We start from the raw sequence: 22,962 nt of genomic DNA on the forward strand, positions 1-22,962 counted from the left end.
GTCAATCATTCTTGTTGCCATAATTTTTTTTTTATGTTTAGCTGCAACCCGGCTTTTGCGCTTTCTTCTTTCACCTTGATTAGAAGGCTCCTCAGCTCCTCCTCGCTTTCGGCCATCAGAGTGGTGTCATCTGCATATCTGAGGTTGTTAATGTTTCTTCTAGCAATTTTCACCCCAGCTTGAGAAATAAATAACCTTTATCTTTTTACCTGTTCCTTCTACTTCTATCGGTTTTATACTAATTTATGCAATGCTTTTGGTATGAAATAATTAAATTATTTGGAAAAGACTCAAAGATACAAACGATGGAAACTGGTGGAGCTTTAACCTCCACTGTCTTGATCAAAATATCCTCGAAATCCCAATAAATCGGCACACACTGACCCACCAACTTCTTGCGCAATTCCGCTCCCCAACAGAAAACCAGAAGAAATCCATGTGCAAAACCAGACATCCAAAATGGCTCAACATAATTTATTTTTTTATGTTAAAATGTACAGAGTTCTTTTGAAAGTACTTGCTAGAAAGGGGGGAGGGAGGGAGGGAGGAAGTGATCTTACATACAAAGGGAGGAAGGGAGGCCGGCCGGCCGGGAGCGCATGACGACGTGGAGAATTACAAAGGGTTTTGTTGGTTTTTGTTGTGTTGTGTTGTGTCTTTCACCCAGGCACCCCTTCCCCTTTGAAGCTTACAAGTCACCAAGAACAAAGTACAAAGAAGTTACAAAACAGGAAAAGCAAATATAAACAGACAGGAATAGACGCGCGGCTTCATTTTGTACATGCGGCTTTAGAGGCATCTGGAGCTCTAGTCACACACTCTAGAGATCTCTTTAAAGAGAATTTTCATCTTTCTTAAAATAGTCTTTAATATTCTACAACAAAGATAAAAAATTTTAAAGATGGAATGAAATGAAAAAAGCTCTTTTTTTTCTTTAAAAGGCATCAAAGTCACTAACAGTGAGATTTTTTTTAATTTCTTTTAGATTACCCAAGTTTTATTTTTGCTAAAAATACATTATTATTATTATTAATTATTATTTTTTCTTCTTAAACGGAAGTGGAAAAAAAATGACAAGGTACCAATATTACTGTGTCGGAGAGACTTCTTTTTACTTTCTTTTTTTTTATAATAATAATATAGAAAAAGAACGCCGGTTCTCTACAATAGCTCTACAGTCACAAAGGTTTGTGGGGGGAAAGGGGAGCTGCCCAATTTGACTTAAAAACAAAACAAAAACATACAAAAAAGACCCCCCAAAAAACTGGGAAAAAAGGGTAAACGGCAGACAAAACTAAAAAAAAAATAAATTTCACGGCCCTTGTGCCAACAGCTTCGCTTTCGACACCTGACAAACCTGCCCCACGGAAGTGGCGCCAATGCAATGGGTCTCCCTCCGGGAAGGAGAAGGAGAAGGAGGAGAGCAACACCTTTCTGGCGCACGACAGGTTCGTAGATATATATCTATATATATATACAGGGACGTGGGTCCGCGGGTCCTACCCTCAGCCTTGTACACATGCTCAAGAACTAAGAGAAAACGCGGGCTGGAAGCCCTTGGGATTCTATCTTTTGTTAAATTTTATTTCAAGATATTCGATAGTACAGAGGAAGTCCTTTGTTTTGTTTCCTAGTGCAGCTGAACCCTCTTCCTCCTCCTCCCTCTCTCCCTCCACAACGGCCTTTCAGGTTTCTTTGCAGAAGTAGGAGAAGTAGAAATGTCTTTACACATCTAAGTCACTCTAAGTGCATCTGTAGCTCTACAAGAATATACAGAGAGAACTTTACATCAGGACAAGCAACGTTTCCCTCCTCCTGGTGTGTTGTGTTACCTTAGCTGGCGGTGGTAGGCTGTGGAGGGTTGGACTGCTGACCAACCGCTGACCAACCATTGGCCTTTCAACCACACAGCTCTGGGGAGACTAGATATTGTAGTGAGTGCCTCCCTGACATTCCCGCCTCTATCCCTTCCGGGCACGCAAAGACATGCACAGACAAGAACACGCCTGGACTCCTGCAACGCCCCTCAGGAGATGGGAAAGGACTGTCAGGGCCACCCTATCTCTCCAAAATGTGTCAACAAGGAAAGACAAACCGCGAGAAGCCCAAAGTGGTTGCAGTGTTCATTCCGGCTAACAAGGCCAACTGTTGGCCGCTGGCCTTTCAACCACATGGCTCTGGGGGACTGGATATTGCAGTGAGTGCCTCCCCGACGTTCCCGCCTCTATCCCTTCCGGGCATGCAAAGACACGCACAGACAAGGCCAAGAGCATGCCTGGACTCCTGCAATGCCCCTCAGGAGATGGGAAAGGACTGTCAGGGCCACCCTATCTCTTCAAAATGTGTCAACAAGGAGAGACAAACCGTGAGAAGCCCAAAGTGGTTGCAGTGTTCACTCCGGCTAACAAGGCCAACTGTTGGCCGCTGGCCTCCCCGACGTTCCCGCCTCTATCCCTTCCGGGCATGCAAAGACACGCACAGACAAGGCCAAGAGCATGCCTGGACTCCTGCAATGCCCCTCAGGAGATGGGAAAGGACTGACAGGGCCATGCTATCTCTCCAAAACATGTCAACAAGGAGAGACAAACTGCGAGAAGCCCAAAGTGGTTGCAATGTTCACTCCGGCTAAAAAGGCCAACCGTTTGCTGATGGCCTTTCAACCACATAGCTCTGGGGAGACTAGATATTGCAGTGGGAACCTCCCCGGCGTTCCCTCCTCTATCCCTTCCGGGCACGCAAAGACACGCACAGACAAGGCCAAGAACACGCCTGGAGTCCTGCAATGCCCCCCAGGAGATGGACTGATAGGGCCACCCTCTCTCTACAAAACATGTCAACAAGGAGAGACAAACCGCGAGAGTGGTTGCAGTGTTCATTCCGGCTAACAAGGCCAACCTCTGGCCTTTCAACCACATAGCTCTGGGGGACTGGATATTGAAGTGAGCCTCCCTGGCGTTCCCTCCTCTATCCCCTTCAGGCACGTAAGACATGGCCAAGGGAACGCCTGGAGTCCCGCAATGCCCCTCAGGAGAAGGGAAAGGGCTGACAGGGCCACACTCTCTCCCAAACAGGGAAAGGTGAACTGCGAGAAGCCCAAAGCAGTCGTAATGTTCGCTCCGGCTAACAAGGGCCTTCAAGCTGCACCCTGGGCATCCCGGCTGGCAAGGTTCGCCTGTCAGATTCCTGATGGAGCTCCATGGGGTCCCTGGCAAAACAACGCCCGCATAACTCTCCCTTAAGGTGCCGCAGGTAACCGTATCTGTCTAGGGTATGCATGATGAGTACACTTTTTAGAAGCTACGCTTAAATATATTTGAAGGGTGTGTGTATGGGTGCAAGGAAATAAACCGTTCCGATTGCTAGAGGAGAGTCAAGCAGGAAGAGAGAGAGAGAGGTGGTCAAAGAGGGTCAGAGAGTTTGCTTTGGGCGCTATATGGGCACCGCATGTCCCACGACAGACCTGAAATAAGACTCAGAAGGGGAAGACAGGAGCCTTTAGAGATCAGGCCATCTTAAGAGCTGTGCCCAAGGGGAGAGGGAGGGAGGGATGTGGCCGTTGGACATGTCCTCGCGCTGCGCAGGTGGCCAGCAAAGTCAGGCTCTGTGTCCAGCTACGGAAAGGCCTTGTGCACATACTCCATCATCCCCTCCCTGAAACCAAACCGAAGGGGAGAGGGGAGGGGGAAGGAAGAAAGACCGTAGCCCATTTTAAAAATGGCTTTGGACTGAGTGAAGCGTTCCAGGTACTGCGGAGGAAAACGAAGACCCATCAACACAAGAGAAACCCCACAAAACGTGAAAAGAATAGAGACCAGGCCCCCTAAAAATAATAATAACAATAATAATAATTATCATAATAATAATTATAATAATAATAATAGAACAAAAGAAACCAAAGGGAACAAAACCCCATCTAAAATCTACAGCAATATTTAACTGGAAAAAGGTCCATCGTCGGCTTTGTCAGTATAAAAGGTTCCTTTATTTATAGGGATTTCAGTTCGTTATGATTTTGTTTTTCCTGTGAGGTTTGTGTCTGCGTGTCTCTTGGTTGTGTGTGAGTTTCGAAAGCGCTGGCCAGGTCTGCTCGCTCATCTTCTCATGTAGGGTCCGTTGAGCGACTGCTTGGGCACCCCGGCAGCATTCATGTAGCTGTGATGCGAGGGGCCAGTGTACATCATGTTCCCATGAGGGTTTGGCTGCATAGGCTGCTGGGGATAGGCTTGGCTCCCCATCATTCCCATTTGCATCTGCATAGGATATTGGGCCGTCTGGTTCATGTAGGCAGGGTTGCTATGGTAGCTGCTGTTCATCATGGGCTGGGTCATCCGGTAGCTGTTCATTGCGTTCAGGGTGTTCATATTCATGGAGTTGACGTTGTACGGGGCGGTCGACATCAGGTTCACCCCCATGTTCATGCCCCGCTGGACGGCCAAGGCCCGGGGGCTGGCCTGCATGGCCACGGCGGGAGGGCTGCGGCCGTAGAGCTGCTGCTGGTGGGCGGTGGCTGCGGGCAGCGGGGCCGACTTGGAGCGGATGGAAATGTGCCCCTTGACCGGCATCTGCCCCTGCAGCCGCTGGGTGTGGGGAATGCCGATGTTGGTGGTGGACATGTTGCACTGGAGGAGGGGCGAGGTGAGGTTCATGGTGGTGGAGGCCAGGTTGGGCGGGGGCGTCATGGTGGCTTGTGCTTGGGGCGCCCCGGCCAGGGGGTGAGACGGGGCCAACTGAGCCAGGCCGGTGTTGGACAAAGACACGCTGGTTGCATAGGAAGTCACCGCAGGAGAATGGCTGTAAGGCATGGCATGGGGGTCCATTATGGTGTTGGTCAGCTGCTGCAACTTGGCTAAGCTAAAGGTGGCCGAGGGCTGGGAGTAGCCACCGGCACCAAAGTCTCCGGGAATCCTCTCATAGATGCTGATGTTGCCGGTGCTGCCGGATTCAGGGATTTCCATAATCATCGGTGCTGGGGTGAAACTGTTGTTCATGCTACATTGAGACAACGGTGGCTGCTGTTGTTGTTGCTGCTGCTGCTGCTGCTGCTGTTGTTGTTGTTGTTGCTGCTGCTGCTGTTGTTGTTGCTGCTGCTGCTGCTGCTGTGAAGGAGGTGGTGGCTGTGGCTGCTGAGCTTGAGCCTGCGGCTGAGAGGGCTGTGCCGCCGGCTGCTGGTTACTCGGCGGCCTTTCAACCACGCAGCTCTGGGGAGACTTGATATTGCAGTTAGTGGTGGGCGGGACGCTGCCCTGGGGCATCATGCTGCAGCTGTTGCCCATGCTGGCGATCTGCTGGGTGACCACGCAGCTGTTCTGGGTGAGGCTGCTAGAGGAGGAGAGCCCGCCGTAGGAGCAGCTGCTCTGCGAGGAGTTGTTGCCGCAAATGCTGCCCCCCATGGTGGAGTCATAGCTGCTGGGGTTCTCGTAGTTCTCCGTGGTGCTCTCGATGCTGCCCAGGTCGCTGAAGCCGCTGTCCACCACCTGCTGGGAATGGTCCGATACGGAAGGCACATCCATCATGGGGCTGGTCTCCATGTTCTGCATAGAAGGCGCGGAAAGAGAGCCTTGCTCGGGGCTGATCTGGGTGTAGCTGCTCTCCAGAGCGCTGGGCACACTGGGGCTGCTGACCGAGCGCACGGACTGGCTGGGGTGAGACTGGACCGAGGAGATGGGGCTGTTGTGCTCCGAGGCCTGGCAGTCTTCGACCATCGACATCGGAGGGTCCTCTTCCGCGTTGGTGTAGCTCTGCAGGTTCTGGCAGGCGGCCAGGGTCTCCTCGCAGTCCTGGTAGGCCACCTCATGGTCGTGGTTCTCTTCCTCTTGCGTCAAGGACTGCACTGCCTGGACGGTCTCGAGGTCCAGTTCGCTGTGAGGGATTGGCTCCTCTTCCTTGAGCTCAACCAGCCCTTCCTTCGCCTGCTGCTCTTCCTCTTGGTCGTCTTCGGAAGCAGGAGCAGGTTCGGACCCCACAGACGTCTCGTGGGATGCCTGCTCTTCCTCGGAGTCTGCCTCTCCCTCACTCTTGCTCTTCACATCCTCCTCCCTACCATCCTGGGTGCTTGGCTCTAAAAAAGGCTCCTGGGCATCTGGTTCTTCCTTCAGCTCCTCTTTCGCCGCCTGCTCTTCCAACTCACTCTTCTTGGTGGATTCCATGTGGCCATCGTCTTCTTCGTCATCAGCATCGTGGTCTTCATTCTCGTTGGCCGCTGCAGCTGCCGCCTCCTCCTCCTCCTCCTCTTGTTCACGCTCAGGTTCCTCCATCTCCGGATTCTCTTCCTCGGACTGTCTTTGCTCTTCCAGGACCGGCGGCTTCTCTGCTTCCTCCTCCATTTCAGGTTCTTTCACTTCTGCGGCCGGGCTTTTGCTGCTTCCTAAAGGAGATGCCACTCGGGCTTCGCTGGCAGGTGCGTCTTCCTCTTCCTCTTCCTCCCCTTCCCCCAGATCCCCAGCTTCGGTAGACGCGTCTTCTTCTTTCCCTTCCTCTGCAACAGGCAGTTCTTCCTTCTGCTCAACAGGCTCTTCCTTCTCCTGCGCTTTGGGTTTGCGCCCGGGTTTTGGCGTGGCCTCCACGGGATCTGATTCCTCTTCTGGGGAAGGGGCTGGGACCTTCCCCCTCTTCGGCTTGAATCCCGGCTTGCGGCCGGGCCTTTTCTTCCAGTGGATGGGCTTCCGGCTTTTGCCCTTGGGCCAACCCTTCTTCTTTTTCATGGGCGTGGAGGTGTCCGGCTGGAGCGGAGAATCTTTTGCCTCACATTTTCTCAGCATAGCGACTGGTTTCAAGGTGGGAGAACCTGAAGAAGATGCAAACAGGAGAGAGAAGGTTAAAAAGCTGGACCTGTAATCCCCCCTCTAATCGGATCTGAAATAGAAGGACCTGTAGATGTTTGAACGTATGACCAACAATGACCGAAGCCTCAACAGACATTCTCCATTAACACACTGGAGGAAAAGAAATGATAATCTATGATTTAGTTAGGTTACCGCTCATTACTGAAAGCAGCAATGAGAATTTCAACTGCCCTTTTCCCATTCTTGATCACCATTGAATTAACAAACGACATAGCTTCCATGACATGCACTCAGGCTAAGATGGGTCTCCTTAACACCCAGGGCCACAAAGTATTATCACATACAATTAAACACTGTAGTTCTATTTCGTAGCAGAACGCTAGAATCTGTGTGCCCTTTGGATATGCCAAAAAGATAGCATGTGGACTGGAGTTGTCTTCATAGATGTGTCACCAGCATGTGGTACTGTAAATCATCACCTTCTTCTGAGAAAAAAATTATAATATGACAAAGGATTGCCACCTCATCCGCTTCATTGGAAATCCGCTACAACAGGAGCTTTTTTGTTGAGTTCCAGGGCCAGTGAAGCAGAGGGTGGAAACAGAAGAATGGCCTGCCTCAGGGGAGCGTGCTTGCTCCATCCATGTTGAACATTTACACAAATGACCAGCCACTGCCAAAAGGGACAGGGAGTTTCATCTATGCTGATGATCATGCCATTACTGCTCAAGCAGGGAGCTTTGAGATGGTTGAACAGAAGCTCTCCAAAGCTTTAGGTGCTCTTGCTGCCTATTACAGGGGAAAACAGCTGATTCCTAATCCATCTAAAATGCAGACATGCGTTTTTCACCCTAAAAACAGACAAGCATCTTGAGTTCTAAGGACTGCCTGTGAAAGAATCCCACTGGAGCACTGCAGCAGACCCAAATACCTGGGAGTCACTCTGGATTGTGCTCTGACTTACGAGAAGCACTGGTTGACTATCAAGCAAAACGTGGGTGCGAGAAATACTATCATACAAAAACTGACTGGCACAACCTGGGGATCCTTCCTTCTCTTTCCTTTACTCCCTCCTTTCCTTATCTCTTTCTCCTTCCCTCTCTCCCTCTTTCTCCTTCCTTCTATCCTTCCTTCTTTCTTCCTCCCTCCCTCACTCACTCCATTCCCTTCCACCCTTTTGTCCTTCCTTCCCTTTTATCTCCTTCCTTCTCTCTTTTATTTCTCTTTCCTTCCCTCCCTCCCTTACCGCCCTTTCTCCCTCCCTCCTTCCCTTCCACCCTTTCATCCTTCCTCTTCCTTCCCTCTCCCTCTTTCTCCTTCTTTCCTTCCCCTTTGTCTGTCTGTCTGTCTGTCTTTCTTTCTTTTCCTTCCTTCCTTCCTTCCTTCCTTCCTTCCCTCCCTCCCTCCCTCCCTCCCTCCCTCCATTCCCTTCCACCCATCCACCCTTCCTTGCTTCTTTCCTTTCCCTCCCTTCTACACTTCCGTCATTCCTTTCTTCCCTTTTATCAATCCTTCCTCCTTCCCTCCCTCCTTTCTTACTTTACCTCTCTTTCTCCCTCCTTCCCTTCCACCCTTTCATTCTCCCTTCCTTCCCTCTTTCCTCCCTCCTTCCCTCTCTCCCTTTCTCCTTCCTTCCTTCCCCTTTGTCTGTCTTCCTTCCTTCCTTCCTTTCCTTCCCTCCCTCCCTCCATTCCCTTCACCCACCCTTCCTTCTTTCCTTCCGTCCTCCCTTCCATACTTTTGTCCTTCCTTTCTTCCCTTTTATCTCTCCTTCCTCCTTCCCTCCCTCCCTCCTTTCCTACCTTACCTCCCTCTTTCTCCCTCCTTCCCTTCAACCCTTTCATTCTCCCTTCCTTCCCTCTTTCCCTCTTTCTCCTTCCTTCCTTCCTTCCCCTTTGTCTTTCTTTCCTTCTTTCTTTTCTTCCTTCCTTCCTTCTTTCCTTCCTTCCCTCCATTCCCTTCCACCCTTCCTTCCTAGGCTGCCTTGGAGTGTGGTGACGGCTCCTTCGCTGGGGGATTTTTCATAGTCTGTCTGTTGAGAGTGCTTGGATTGTGCCTTCTTGCATGGCAAGGGGTTGGACTGGATGGCCCTAGGGGGTCTCTTCCAGCTCTAGGATTCTAGGATTCTCTATCAGGAGTAGGCAATAAGGGGTGTAACGGATACCCTTTTTCTCTCCCCTCCATCATCTCCTCCTGACCAAGGCCAACCCTTTGGGGATCCAACCATTTCCTGTCTTTTCTTTACTTTCTGCCTCTGAAAGAGAAGAGGAAGGGGAGGAAAGGGCAGCGAGGGGGCTTGGGGAGGACCCCCTCCCTCCCGACCTGCCCACCATGTGGCCCCTAAGTTAAAAAGTTTGCCCATGCCTGATATAGAACATGTAGGATTGCCTCCTTATGCAGAGACATAATTCCCACCCCATTTTGCAGTTCACTGTGCCACCCAAAGTCAAAAATGAGGTGGGAATGATGTCTCCCCTTGATGAGGCAATCCTACATGTTCCGTATCAGGCATGGGCAAACTTCAGCCCTCCAGGGGTTTTGGACTCCAACTCCCACAATTCCTAACAGCCTAAAGGAAGATTGAGCCATGCACACAATTGGTATCCCTGTTTGGGAAGCATACCAGCGGCCTCATCCGAGTCCTCCTCTGCCTGGGACGCCCTTTTGGAGGAGGGCCGGTGCCTGTGGGAGTCCTGGGGAGAGAGGTGCCGAAGGTACCCCCGGGAGAACGGCTCACTCTCTTCTTCTTCCTCGTCCTCCTCGTCCTCCATCTCGAAGGTGGGCTCCAGCTGAGGCATGGGCCTCTCCGAGTCAGAGTCTTCAAAGGGCTCATCCAGAACCTCGGTCGTCTCAGAGATGGTTTCCGTCACCACGCTGCTGTTGTGGTACTTGCGCTTCCGGACCCGCCGCTTTCGAGGGATGGGCTTCTGTAAGAGGCAAGAAAGAGCAGAGCATTACGGAAAGCAAAACCAGTCATAGAAACCTACATTCTGGAATTGTGTGGCCTTTGTACAAACACCATGACTGACGAAGCCAGTGCCGAAGTTAAGCCAACACTAAATCCTCAGGCTAATCCTAAGATCAAAGGCTTGTTTTAAAAAGCCATGTTTTTAGACTGGAATGGAAAACTAGGGGGAGAAGGGACTAATCTAATCTCTCTCGGGATTCCAGAGCCAGGGGGCCAAAACCGAGAAGGCCCGCTCTCTCCCCACACTGTGCCACACCGTGGAATTAATTCATATACCCCAGTATAAGCCTAGTTTTTCAGCCCCCTTTTTCGGTTGAAAAATCCCCCCTTGGCTTATATTTGAGTCAAAGTTATTTATTATTTTACTCTGTTGTTGTTACTATTACTATTATTACATGTATTATTTTATTCTGTTTATTACTATTATATTTATAATTTATTTATTATTTTTATTATTATATTTATTATTTCTGTTATTTTGCTCTATTATTCTTATATTTATTATTTTACTCTGTTGTTACTACTATTAGTATTATTACATGTATTATTTTATTGTTTATTATTACATTTATAATTTATTATTGTTGTTGTTATTATTATTATTATTATTACATTTATTATTTTACTCTATTAATTATTGTTATTATTACATTTCCATTATTTTGCTCTATTATTTTTATATTTATTATTTTACTCTATTATTATTGGGAAGGATATGGAAGCACATTTACATGGAAAAAGGTCAGAATAATGGTTTAATGGTTTATTATTATTATTATTATTATTATTATTATTATTATCAAGTCAATAAGTTTTCCCAGATTTTTTTTGGTATAAATTAGGTCCCTTGGCATATCTATTTATTATTTATTTTGGGCTTTTATATCCCGTCCTATCTCAACCTCCGAAGAGGGACTCAGGACGGGTCGGCTTATACTCGAGTGTATACGATACCCCCAAAAGATGGACCAAGGTAACAGCTAGGAGGTGGCCTGAAACACCTCCGCTGCTGCTGTTTGACTGCTGTTTGATTCAGCAGTCCCTGGCTGCTGAAGAGTTGTAATATGGGCACAATCCAAGGAAAAAGAAATGGCAACAGCTTTGCAGCACAGATTAGCAGAGGAAAGCGGGTCCTCCAAGAATAGTGCCTGAAGCTACGGAGCCAAACGCAACCCCGAGAGGTGAAGCACGCACCTTTCGCTTCAGCGTGGGTTTGGTGAGCACCGGAGGGGAGCTGGAGCAGGGGGAGGCGGGCTCCTCCTCCTCTTCCTCTTCCTCTTCGCTGCTCTCGCTGAAGTGCCTGGGCAGGGCCCTCTCGCTGGGAGTGCTGTGCCGCCGGGGTATCCTCCCGCACTCCTGGGAGACTCTGCTGCTCTTGAGGGGCTCGAGGGTCTTCAGCTGCCCTCTCCAGGTCTCCATGGTGTCGCTGTAACGCCTCTGGGTCGCCGAGGGCTTTTCCCCTTTCCCATATTGTCCTTGAGAGATGGCGGGCTTCTCCTCATCTTTGCCAAAGTGCCCGCGGTGAGATGGAGCCTTCTCCTCACACTTCCCGCACTGTCCCTGGGCAGCAGCAGAAGTGGTCTTCTCTTCACTCTCTCCAAATCTTCCTCGAGAGGCGGCGGCAGCAGTAGCGGCGGCAGCGGCAGCAGCGGCGGCAGCCTTTTCCTGGCACTCCCCACAGCGGCCCCCTCTGGCCATGGCTGACTTCTCCTCTAAGTGGGGCTTGGAGTCCTTCTTAGCAAAGGCCTCCCGCTGCTTCCGGCTGTTCTTCCGGCTCCACCGGCCCCTCCGCGGCGCCTGGCTGTTTGCGGGAAGACCGGCCAGGGGAAGACTTGGCTTGTTGTGCCGACCAGGGTTGGCGGGAGGGGCGGCTTCTGCCTTTTTTTCAATCTCCAGAGGGAAGCAAGACACTTCTCGTTCTTTTCTTTCCCAGGACATAGACTTGATCACCTGACACAGGGAGGAAAAACAAAAAAAAATATTTTAAATTTATTTATCTCACCTCTGAAGACAGTGTTTCTCAACCTGGGGGTCGGGACCCCTTGGAAGGTCGTGAAGGGGTGTCAGAGGGGTCACCTAAGACCATCAGAAAACACAGTATTTTCTGTTAGTCATGAGGATTCTGTGTGGGAAGTTTGGCACAATTCCATCATTGGTGGGGTTCAGAATGTTCTTTGATTGTAGGTGAACTATAAATCCCAGCAACTACAACTCCCAAATGTCAAGATCTATTTCGCCAAACTCCACCAGTGTTCACATTTGAGTATATTGATTATTCATGCCAAGTTTGGTCTAGATCATCATTGTTTGAGTCCACAGTGTTTTCTGAAGGTAGGTGAACTACAACTCCAAAATTCTTTTTTTAATTTTTTTAATTTAATAATTTTTATTGAGAATTTTTTAATTAAGTATACATCGAGGGAGTGTCAATCATCGTCCCAACCCCCAAGTTATATCAAGCCACTTTCCTGCTGCCTCTGATTTCCCGTCCTTCTTCCTCGATTCCCAGCTCATCTATCCTCTCCTCCCTTCTTTCCTCTCTTCTGAACAATCCCTGTAGCCATTTTCAAAATTGAACTTGTTATCAGCACAGATAACACAGGGTAATGGGTCTCCATGCAGTCATGCCGGCCACATGACCTTGGAGGTGTCTACGGACAAAGCCGGCTCTTCGACTTAGAAATGGAGATGAGCACCAGAGTCAGGCATGACTGGACTTAATGTCAGGGGAAAACCTTTACCTTTATCAACACAGAAGCATCCTTTTCTTTTCTTAATATCCTGCATTTCTCCTTACCCATGACTCAAGGCAGTCATACTAGAAACATTTAGCATACTAGAAATTCCTGACAACCTCTGTTGGAAGAAAAGGTACAAAAGAATAATCCTGTAGCCAGACTCACAATAAATTGCTATTCACAAGGGCTGCATAACTAAATTAGGTAGCGAGTGTGTATTAGTGTAAATGTATTTCTTTTTTAGTATATCTTTACTAGAGTTTTACATACAGATAATTTTTAAAACAAGAAGAAGAAGAGAAATAAGGAATAAAATGTATTTCTTGCTGACCTCTATTTCTCTCTCCTTTGGCTGATGCTGATCCTCATTGTCCCCGTCATCAGGTTCTTCTTCTTCATCCTCTGAAACCACAGAGTTTGAAACAATGACAGGAGTCCAGCGTAGACATTCCGGATCCACAGTGACAGGCCGGTGGTTCTGTTTCAGCTTCACCATGTGGTCTTGGATGAGTTTCTCCCGCCGAACAATCACAAATCTGAGAAGAAACAAAATCTTCAGTTGGTTGTTGTCGAGTGCAGGTCGCACCCATAACAATGCAAGGAAAGGAAAACGGACTCGGGGAAGAGCCAGCCAAAGAGATGATGTGAGCAGCCCAGAAAAACAGGGCACATAAAGCTCACCACAGTTCAAGATAGCTCCCAAATCTTCATGTCATGCTAACTGATACACGTCTTGGGGTGGGAGACATGCATCCACCCAGATGTTATTTTATTATTATTTATTATTATTTACTTCATTTATATACCACTTTTCTCAGCCCTTGGGCGACTAAATAAAAATGTAATGTTCGTTTGGGAGATTAACATAACTCAAAAACCACTGGAAGAATTGACACCAATTGACACTATACCAGGTCACCGTGTGGCCATCACTCATAAAAACACTGAAAAACAAAGCGGAAGGGACTTAAAAAGGAAAAACAAAACAAAAAAACCCAAAAGACGCTACCACTCATGCGCAAAACGATTCCCAGCATCCCCTAGACCAGGCCCTTTAGGAGAGGAGGATGCTCCAAATGCACTGCTTCCAAGCTGCAAGCTTTCTTCTCCTTGGATTTCTTTGAGAACATCCTAATCCCTGCACATTTCCAATTTCCAATTCTGGACTACAACTCCTAGCAATCCTTCAGATAGAGAAGATGGGTAGATTAGATAGAGATAGATAGGTAGGTGGATAGATTGGTCAGGAGGACTGCTGGGAGTTGCAGTCCAAGAATAGGTAGAGATGGAAGAAAGGGGAGAAAGCAAAGGGGAAAGAAAAGTGGGGAGGAAGGGAAGAGGAAGAGAAGAAAGGAAGGAGAGAAGGAAAGAAAAAAAGGAAGGAGAGAAAAAAAGGAGAGAGAAAGAAGGAGGAAGGTTGGCCACAGCAACGCGTGATGGGTACAGCTAGTTCTATATATGACTGTAGCTTAGTAGCCCTCAGTCTATGAATGGTCTCTGTGGGAAAAAGGCCTCAGTCTGAGAGAGCCCTCAGTGGGAGAAGGCCTCAGTGTGAAGTAGGCCTCAGTGTGCTAGTTAATGCCACTGCACTGCATTTTCGTCCCATGCCCTAGTTCATTAGCCAAAATGTGCACTATCCTATTCCCTGCTCCTGTTCACAGTTGGCTATGTTTTACGACAGTTCTCACCATAGGTTATTGGGCGCTGTTTTGAGCTTAAACTTTGTTTTTTATGTTATTGGTTTTATCTTGTATTGCATTGTGTGTTTATTTTATGTATTGTTTTAGGCACAATGTGCCATATGTAAGCCACCCCAAGTTCCTTTGGGGAGATGGAGGCAGGGTGCAAAAATAAAGTTGTTGTTGTTGTTGTTGTTAGGCCTCAGTTTGAGATGGCCTGGTTTGAGAAGCTTTGGTGAGGAAGCTCCAGTGTGAAGGCTGCTGTGTGTAAAAAGCTACTGTGTGAAGCTCCTGTGTAACTGGTGTGAGAGGAGGCTCTGTGAGAGTGAAGCTGTTTATCTGCATGAGAAAGAAGCCCAGCATGGAAGCAAAGAAGGAAGTATAAAGAACTTCGTTTGCGTTATGGAAACTTTGTAGTCGTAAATAGTGCAACCATATTATTTTACTACAATAAAAGCCACGGTCGTCCACGCTCTGGTTACATCCCGAATAGATTACTCTAACGTGCTCTACATGCAGCTGCCTTTGAAGACGGTTCGGAAACTTCAGCTAGTCCAATGGGCGGCAGCCAGATTACTAACTGGGGCGACATACAGGGAGCATACCACCCCCCCGTTGTGCCAGCTCCACTGGCTGCCAGTCCATCTCTGAGCCCAATTCAAAGTGCTAGTTTTGACCTAGAAAGCTCTATACGGTTCTGGCCCAGCTTACTTGTCCTGACGCATCCACCCCTATGTCCCATCTCGTAATCTAAGATCATCCAGCGAGGCCCTGCTCTCGCTCCTGTCAATTGCGCAAATGCGTCTGGTGGAGACGAGAGACAGGGCCTTCTCTGTGGTGGCCCCTTGCCTATGGAACACACTCCCAAATGAGGTAAGATCTGCTCCCTCCCTCCTGGCTTTCAGAAAGAAATTAAAATCATGGCTTTGGGACCAGGCCTTTGGACAGTGGATGTTTGTAGAGTTTAAAGGACATGGACTAGAATGACAATACTAGTGTATTGAATATAGGGACATGGAACAATGGATTATGAGATTGGATCTTGATTCTACCTATGAGATGCTAATGAGATATTATAGTTATGTTTAATTGATTGTTTATTATATCATTGTTTTTAACTGTTTTTTAACTCTTTTTATGATGTTGAGCATTGAATTTTGCTATTCTTAACTGCTTTGAGTCGCCCAAGGGCTGAGAAAAGCGGTATATAAATGAAGTAAATAAAATAAAATAAATAAATAAATAAATAAAGCCTCCTGTTAAAGAGATCACATGGGTCCAGTGTTTTTGTTCTTTTTTATCACTTTGAGCTCCTGGTGCTGGGTCACGCCACTGCTGCGGCTAAGTTACTCTGCTGTACATTTATATTTTTCTATTTTTTTAAAAAAAAATATTTGAGAAGAGAAAATACAGTTATATAGACATATACTATACATTTCCCTCTCTTTTATTTACATTCACCCCTGTGCTCCCCTTCTCCAGAGCCATCTCTTTTCTTAAAGTCCCACCAAAAAATCAGTTCTTCATTTGGAGGTAAATTCCCATCTTCTTTTTGCAATAATTTTTCTAGATATTTTCTCCAGATACTTTCAAAGTCATTTTTTTTTTACATAATCCCTTCTTTACTTTCAAGTTTGATGTTAGCTTATCAGTCAATGCCATTTTCCAGATTTCTTTATACCATTCATTAATCAGTATTTTCATTGCCCCTTTCCAATATTTTGCAACTAATAGTCTAGCTGCTGTTAATAGAATGTCTATTAAATTTTTTTCATCTCTGCTGTACATTTATGAGGAGGGTCTTTTATTAATAAGCCCACTCACCCAACATAAACATCCAATACATATTATGACATGTAAGAGTAACTGCGGATGTCTGAACAAGATGTAGACTGCAGATGTCCTCTATCTACTCTTCCAGCACCAATGACTGCTTGTTGTTGTTCATTCGTTCAGTCGTCTCCGACTCGTTCAGTCGTCTCCGACTCTTCGTGACCTCATGGACCAGCCTACGCCAGAGCTCCCTGTCGGCTGTTACCACCCCCAGCTCCCTCAAGGTCAGTCCAGTCACTTCAAGGATGCCATCCATCCATCTTGCCCTTGGTCGGCCCCTCTTCCTTTTGCCTTCCACTTTCCCCAGCATCATTCCCTTCTCCAGGCTTTCCTGTCTCCTCATGATGTAGCCAAAGTACTTCAACTTTGCCTCTAGTATCTTTCCCTCCAGTGAGCAGTCGGGCTTTATTTCCTGGAGTATGGACTGGTTGGATCTTCTCGCAGTCCAAGGCACTCTCAGCACTTTCCTCCAACACCACAGCTCAAAAGCATCGATCTTCCTTCGCTCAGCCTTCCCTAAGGTCCAGCTCTCACATCCGTAGGTGACTACAGGGAATACCATGGCTTTGACTAGGCGGATCTTTGTTGCCAGTGTGATGTCTCTACTCTTCACTATTTTATCGAGACTAGACATTGCTCTCCTCCCAAGAAGTAAGCGTCTTCTGATTTCCTGGCTACAGTCTGCATCTGCAGTAATCTTTGCACCTAGAAATACAAAGTCTGTCACGGCATCCACGGTTTCTCTCTCTATTTTCCAGTTGTCAATCATTCTGACTGCATGGGTACAAAATTTCAGTTTCTGAGTTGTTCATAGTCTCAATGGCCATCTGCTTGTCACTCTTTTGCCAACGTACTAGATTTGAGCGACTAGTCGGCACAAGGAAGTCACTGGCCTACACCCGATGTCCTAATCTTCCCAACACCTGAACAAACTGGAAGAGCAGCAAAAGCATGTTTTTCTCTTCCATGAGCTCTTTGCGACATTCCACCGGCTGCCTCCAAACGACTAATTAGGCAGCCAGTAGAGGCACGACACGCCAATTATGTAACTGCTTCTCCATTTCATTTTGTTCCATGCTTTTTACTACGACAGGGAGCTGTTAAAGTAAGAGAGCTCAGGGCCAGGGTTCTGTGTCCGTAGGAATATTACAACTCTTTATCTAGGCCAGTGTTTCTCAACCTTCCTAATGCTGCAACCCCTTAATATAGTTCCTTATGTTGTGGTGACCCCAACCATAACATTGATTTTGTTGCTCCTTCATAACTGTAATTTTGCTACTGTTATGAATCATAATGTAAATATCTGATATGCAGGATGTATTTCCATTCACTGGGCCAAATTTGGCACAAATACCCAATATGCTCAAATTAGAATACTGGTGGAGTTGGGGGGGGGGGGTTGATTGTGTCATTTGGGAGTTGTAGTTGCTGGGATTTATAGTTCACCTACAATTAAAAGACATTCTGAACTCCACCAATGATGGAATTGAACCAGACTTGGCCACACAAAACTCCCATGACCATCATAAAACCCTGGAAGGGCTTGGTGGGCATTGATCTTGAGTTTTGGAGTTGTAGTTCACCTACATCCAGAGAGCACTGTTGACTCAAACAATGATGGATCTGGACCAAACTTGGCATGAATACTCCATATGCCCAAATGTGAACACAGATGGAGTTTGCGGAAAATAGACCTTGATATTTGGGAGTTGTAGTTGCTGGGATTTATAGTTCACCTACAATCAAAGAGCATTCTGAACCCTACCAACAACAGAATTGAACCAAACTTCCCACACAGAACCCCCATGACCAACAGAAAATATTGTATATTCTGGTTTTCGGCGACCCCTCTGACATCCCCTCGCGACCCCCCAGGGGTCCCGACTCCCAGATTGAGAAACACTGATCTAGGCAATCGGAATCCTCTGCCATGAAAAGATATGCACAAATTATGAAAATTGAGGTGAGCTGCATAATTTGCCTGCAAATTCTTCATTTTTAAAAATTATTTTGCATTATTTATTCTGCTAGTAGAGAAAAAGATACCAAGGTTCTCTAAATTGTATCTACTGTGTCGAAGGCTTTCATGGCCAGAATCACTGGGTTGCTGTGAGTTTACTGGGCTGTCTGGCCATGTTGCAGAAGCACTCCCTCCTGACGTTTCACCCACATCTATGGCAGGCATCCTCAGAGGTTGAGGGGTCTGCTGGAAAACCAGACAAGTGAGGTTTATATATCCGTGGAATAATGTCCAGGGTGGGAGAAAGAACTCTTGTCTGCTTGTGACCAGTGTGATTGTCGCAACTGGCCACCTTGATTAGCATTTAATGGCCTTGCTGCTTCAAATCCTGGCTGATTCCTGCCTGGGGGAATCCTTTATTTAGAGATGTTAGCTGGCCCTGATTGATTCCCTGATTGATTCCTGATTGATTCCCTGCTTTTTGAGTGTTGCTCTTTGTTTACTGTCCTGTTTTTAGAGTTTTTTTTTAATACAAGGGTCAGATTTTGATCAATTTCATGTTTTATTCCTTTCTGTTGATGTTGTCCACATGCTTGTGGATTTCAATGACTTCTCTGTGTAGTCTGACATGGTAGCTGTTAAAGTTGTCCAGCATTTCTTTATTTTTTTATTATTCTTATAAAACAACCATACATAACCATAATTATCATGCATTTTATACTTTTTCATTCCCTTCTCCCTCCCCACTCCCACCCCTCCCTTTACCCTGTTGACAATGTAATCCTTTTTTTACCCGTTACATGAGCCTTTTTTCGATTCTATCCATTTTTTTCTTCCAGCTTTCATCATCTGGTTTAACGACCTATAACCATCTTTTAAATAGTCCAAATTTCTTTAATTTTCTTCTGTTTATCTGACCATGTCTTTTGGCTTTTAGCGTGGTCCAGCATTTCTGTATTAAATGCTAATCAAGGTGGCTAATCAAGGTGGCCAATGGCTAATGGTAATCAAGGTGGCCAATGGCAACATTCACTCTTGCCTCCGACAGACAACGAGTTCTTTCTCCCACCCTGGACATCATTCCACAGAGATATAAACCTCACTTGCCTAGTTTTCCAAGAGACCCCTCAACCTCAGAGGATGCCTCCTGCCATAGATGTGGGTGAAACGTCAAGAGCGAATGCTTCTGGAACATGGCCAGGCAGCCCAGAAAACTCACTGCAACCAAATGTTATCTACTGCTTGATCCCAAAAAGGACAGAAAAGAACACCAAGATCCATTCTCATTGAACGTCCACAGACACCACTTCAAGGACATCTATCATCTTGATTGTTGTGACCTTATTAAAACATTTAATAAGCAGAAGACACCAAATTGGGAGGGATAGCCAATAGTCCAGAGGACAGGAGCAGAATTCAAAACGATCTTGACAGATTAGAGAGATGGGCCAAAACTAACAAAATGAAGTTCAACAGTGGCAAATGCAAGATACTCCACTTTGGCAGAAAAAATGAAATGCAAAGATACAGAATAGGTGACGCCTGGCTCGAGAGCAGTACGTGTGAAAAAGATCTTGGAGTCCTCGTGGACAACAAGTTAAACATGAGCCAACAATGTGATGTGGCGGCAAAAAAAGCCAATGGGATTTTGGCCTGCATCAATAGGAGCATAGTGTCTAGATCTAAGGAAGTCATGCTACCCCTCTATTCTGCTTTGGTTAGACCACTTTACCTGGAATATTGTGTCCAATTCTGGGCACCACAATTCAAGAGAGATATTGACAAGCTGGAATGTGTCCAGAGGAGGGCGACTAAAATGATCAAGGGTCTGGAGAACAAGCCCTATGAGGAGCGGCTTAGGGAACTGGGCATGTTAGCCTGAAGAAGAGAAGGCTGAGAGGAGATATGATAGCCATGTATAAACATGTTAGAGGAAGCCACAGGGAGGAGGGAGCAAGCTTGTTTTCTGCTTCCTTGGAGACTAGGACGCGGAACAATGGCTTCAAATTACAAGAGATTCCATCTGAACATTAGGAAGAACTTCCTGACTGTGAGAGCCGTTCAGCAGTGGAACTCTCTGCCCCGGAGTGTGGTGGAGGCTCCTTCTTTGGAAGCTTTTAAGCAGAGGCTGGATGGCCATTTGTCAGGGGTGATTTGAATGCAATATTCCTGCTTCTTGGCAGAATGGGGTTGGACTGGATGGCCCAAGAGGTCTCTTCCAACTCTTTGATTCTATGATTTGATTCTATGATTTGGAGCCAAAATTGTGCAGAAATTATAATGTTGGATTAGGACTTGGGGAGGCCAAAGCTTGAACCCTTCCTGAACTGCGGGAACCCACTGGATAACTATCGGTGTATCACTGTGACCTTTACAAAAAGACAATAGGAAATCTATTAGAACGATTTAAGATGGAGGCACCACAATTTGATTTCCACTTAAAGGCACCAACAAATAATAATTGTGGTCATTGTGATACCTCAAAATGATAAAGTATCCGAAAAGGCAGACCCTATCCACAAAAAGTCATTACAATTCCAGCTATCTCCCTGGCTGCTGAGATTGTGGCGCAGCTGTCTGAGTGTCAGCTGCATTAAGATCACTTCTGACCAAAAGGTCATGAGTTCGAAGCCAGCCCGGGTCGGAGTGAGTTTCCGACCAATTGTGTAGCTTGTTGTCGACCTTTGCAACCTGAAAGACAGTTGCATCTGTCAAGTAGGAAAATTAGGTACCACCCATGTGTGGGGAAGCTAATTTAACTAATTTATGAGGCCATAAAAAAGATTCCAGCAAAAAGCACTCCAGCAAAGCATGCGGGGAATGCGGAAGTACTTCAGCAGTGTCGCAGATGGACGATGAAAGCGACAGCTACCCTGGGGGCCAGAAAAGTTTAAAAGCCTCTGTGTATGTCAGGGGTCCACAAACTTTTTAAACAGAGGGCCAGGTCATAGTCCCTGAAACTGTTGGAGGGCTGGATTATAATTTGAAAAAAAAAAAGAATGAATTCTTATGCACACTGCACATATCTTATTTGTAGTGCAAAAAACACTTAAAAACAATACAATAATTAAAATGAAGAACTATTTAAACAAATATAAACTTATTAGTATTTCAGTAGGAAGTGTGGACCTGCTTTTGGCTAATGAGATAGGATTGTTGTTGTTGTTGTTGTTGTGTGCTTTCAAGTCATTTCCCCAGGAAAAACAGATCAGAGAAGGCTTTTAGGTGCATATACAATGTAGAATTAATGCAGTTTGGCATCAACTTAACTGCTCTGGCTTAATGCTATGGAATTCTGGTAATTGTAGTTTTACAAGGTCTTTAGTGTTCTCTGTGAAAGAGTGCTGTTGCCCCACCAAAATACAACTTGCAGGTTTCTGTAGCATTGACCTATAGCAGTTAAAGTGGTGTCAAACAGCTTTAAGTCTATACTGTAGATGTACCCCAAGTGGATTTGGAAGCGCCTAAGGGAGAGATTTCAATGGAAGGAAGTAACAGTGCTATTTAGTGAAATGTCACACTGCATGGGTTATGCATCTGATTTATTAATTCATATATTTTAAAAATTATATCAAAGCGGCTCTTAAATATTTAGTCACTTATAGCTACCTCTGGGGCAGTGAGTGTATTGCATTACAACTGTACTACTGTTTTCAAGGGAGCAAAAGGTAGGTTTCCGAGAGCGAGGGCCGGGTAAATGACCTTGGAGGGCCATATCCAGCCCCCGAGCCTTAGTTGAGGACCCCTGGTGTATGTCTATATCTGTTGTGTGTCTTTGGCATTGAATGTTTGCCATATATGTGTACATTGTAATCCGCCCAGAGTCCCCTACGGGGTGAGAAGAGCGGAATATAAATACTGTAAATAAAATAAATCTCAACAAGCGTTGCCCACAGATTCCCAGACTTAGTGATGAATCCGTAATGGGAAAACGATGGTTTTCAGGATTTCGGCTACCTTCCTGCCTGCTACTGCAGGACTTGGGCCCTTCCTTCCCTTGCTCACAGACTTTGCCCTTTCATCCCTCCTGGCCCTATCACAGAAGCACTCACTGATCGTGGCGGAAGTCCAGCATCCTCAGGTGGTGCAGAGTGGAAGTGATGTCCTGAGGGCAGATGCCTGTCAGTTTGCTGAGCTTCTTGATGCTGATCTGCTTGTCGTTTTGATGATAAAGGCACTCCAAGATTACACTTTTCCAGTACGCCATGTAGGAGAGGCGGCCCAAATCAGATAACGGCTTCTCTGGGGATCCCGCTTGGCCTTCACGTTTGGAGAGGAGATAACCTAAGGGAAAAGAAAAGCAGAAAGGACTGAAGGCCGTGTTGGAAATATTAAAAATAACTAGGTATTTTTAATTACAAAAACGTGAGCCAAGCACTGAAAGGGTTAAATGGATGCAATGACTCAGCAAAAGCTGCAGCTCTATATAAGCAGGTGTCCCTGTAGCTTAGTAGACCTCAGTGCGCAATGTCTCTGTGGGAGAACAGCCTCAGTATAGGAAGGCCTCAGTATGAGAAGCTCACAAGCTCTGAGGATGCCTGCCATAAATGCAGGCAAAATGTCAGGAAAGAATGCTTCTGGAACATGGCCAGACAGCCCAAAAAACGTACAGCAACCCAGCTCCAGTGTTGGTTTGCCTCCATATGAGAACGCCTCAGTGTTAGTAAGCCTCAGTGTGTGAGAGGAGCCCGAGGTTGAAGGCCTCTTGTGTAAAGCTCCAGACTGAAGCTTTACCAAACATGAATCAACAATGTGATGTGGCAGCAAAAAAAGCCAATGGGATTTTGGCCTGCATCAAGAGGAGCCTAGTGTCTAGATCTAGGGAAGTCATCCTCTCCATGCTCTATTCCGTTTGGTTAGACCACACCTGGAATATTGTGTCCAATTCTGGGCACCACAATTCATGAGAGATATTGACAAACTGGAATGTGTCCAGAGGAGGGCGACTAAAATGATCAAGGGTCTAGAGAACAAGCCCTATGAGGAGCGGCTTAAAGAGCTG

At 46.5% G+C, this 22,962-nt stretch overlaps 1 protein-coding gene across 1 annotated transcript in view; it reads right to left on the reverse strand.

The window, feature by feature from the left end:
• Positions 1-453: 453 nt before the first annotated feature.
• The window catches only part of KAT6A (lysine acetyltransferase 6A), a 111,930-nt gene continuing 89,421 nt past the window's right edge, over positions 454-22,962 (reverse strand). The window contains exons 13-17 of the mRNA XM_067470662.1: positions 22,013-22,244; positions 12,820-13,024; positions 10,945-11,700; positions 9,406-9,709; positions 454-6,784 (exon numbers count right to left, since the gene is read on the reverse strand). Coding sequence (XP_067326763.1) covers positions 4,092-6,784; positions 9,406-9,709; positions 10,945-11,700; positions 12,820-13,024; positions 22,013-22,244 — 4,190 coding nt within the window. The 3' untranslated portion in view covers positions 454-4,091. The remainder of the gene's footprint in view (positions 6,785-9,405; positions 9,710-10,944; positions 11,701-12,819; positions 13,025-22,012; positions 22,245-22,962) is intronic.

The sequence above is a fragment of the Anolis sagrei genome, chromosome 7 (genome assembly GCF_037176765.1).
Source record: "Anolis sagrei isolate rAnoSag1 chromosome 7, rAnoSag1.mat, whole genome shotgun sequence".
Taxonomy (NCBI): domain Eukaryota; kingdom Metazoa; phylum Chordata; class Lepidosauria; order Squamata; family Dactyloidae; genus Anolis; species Anolis sagrei.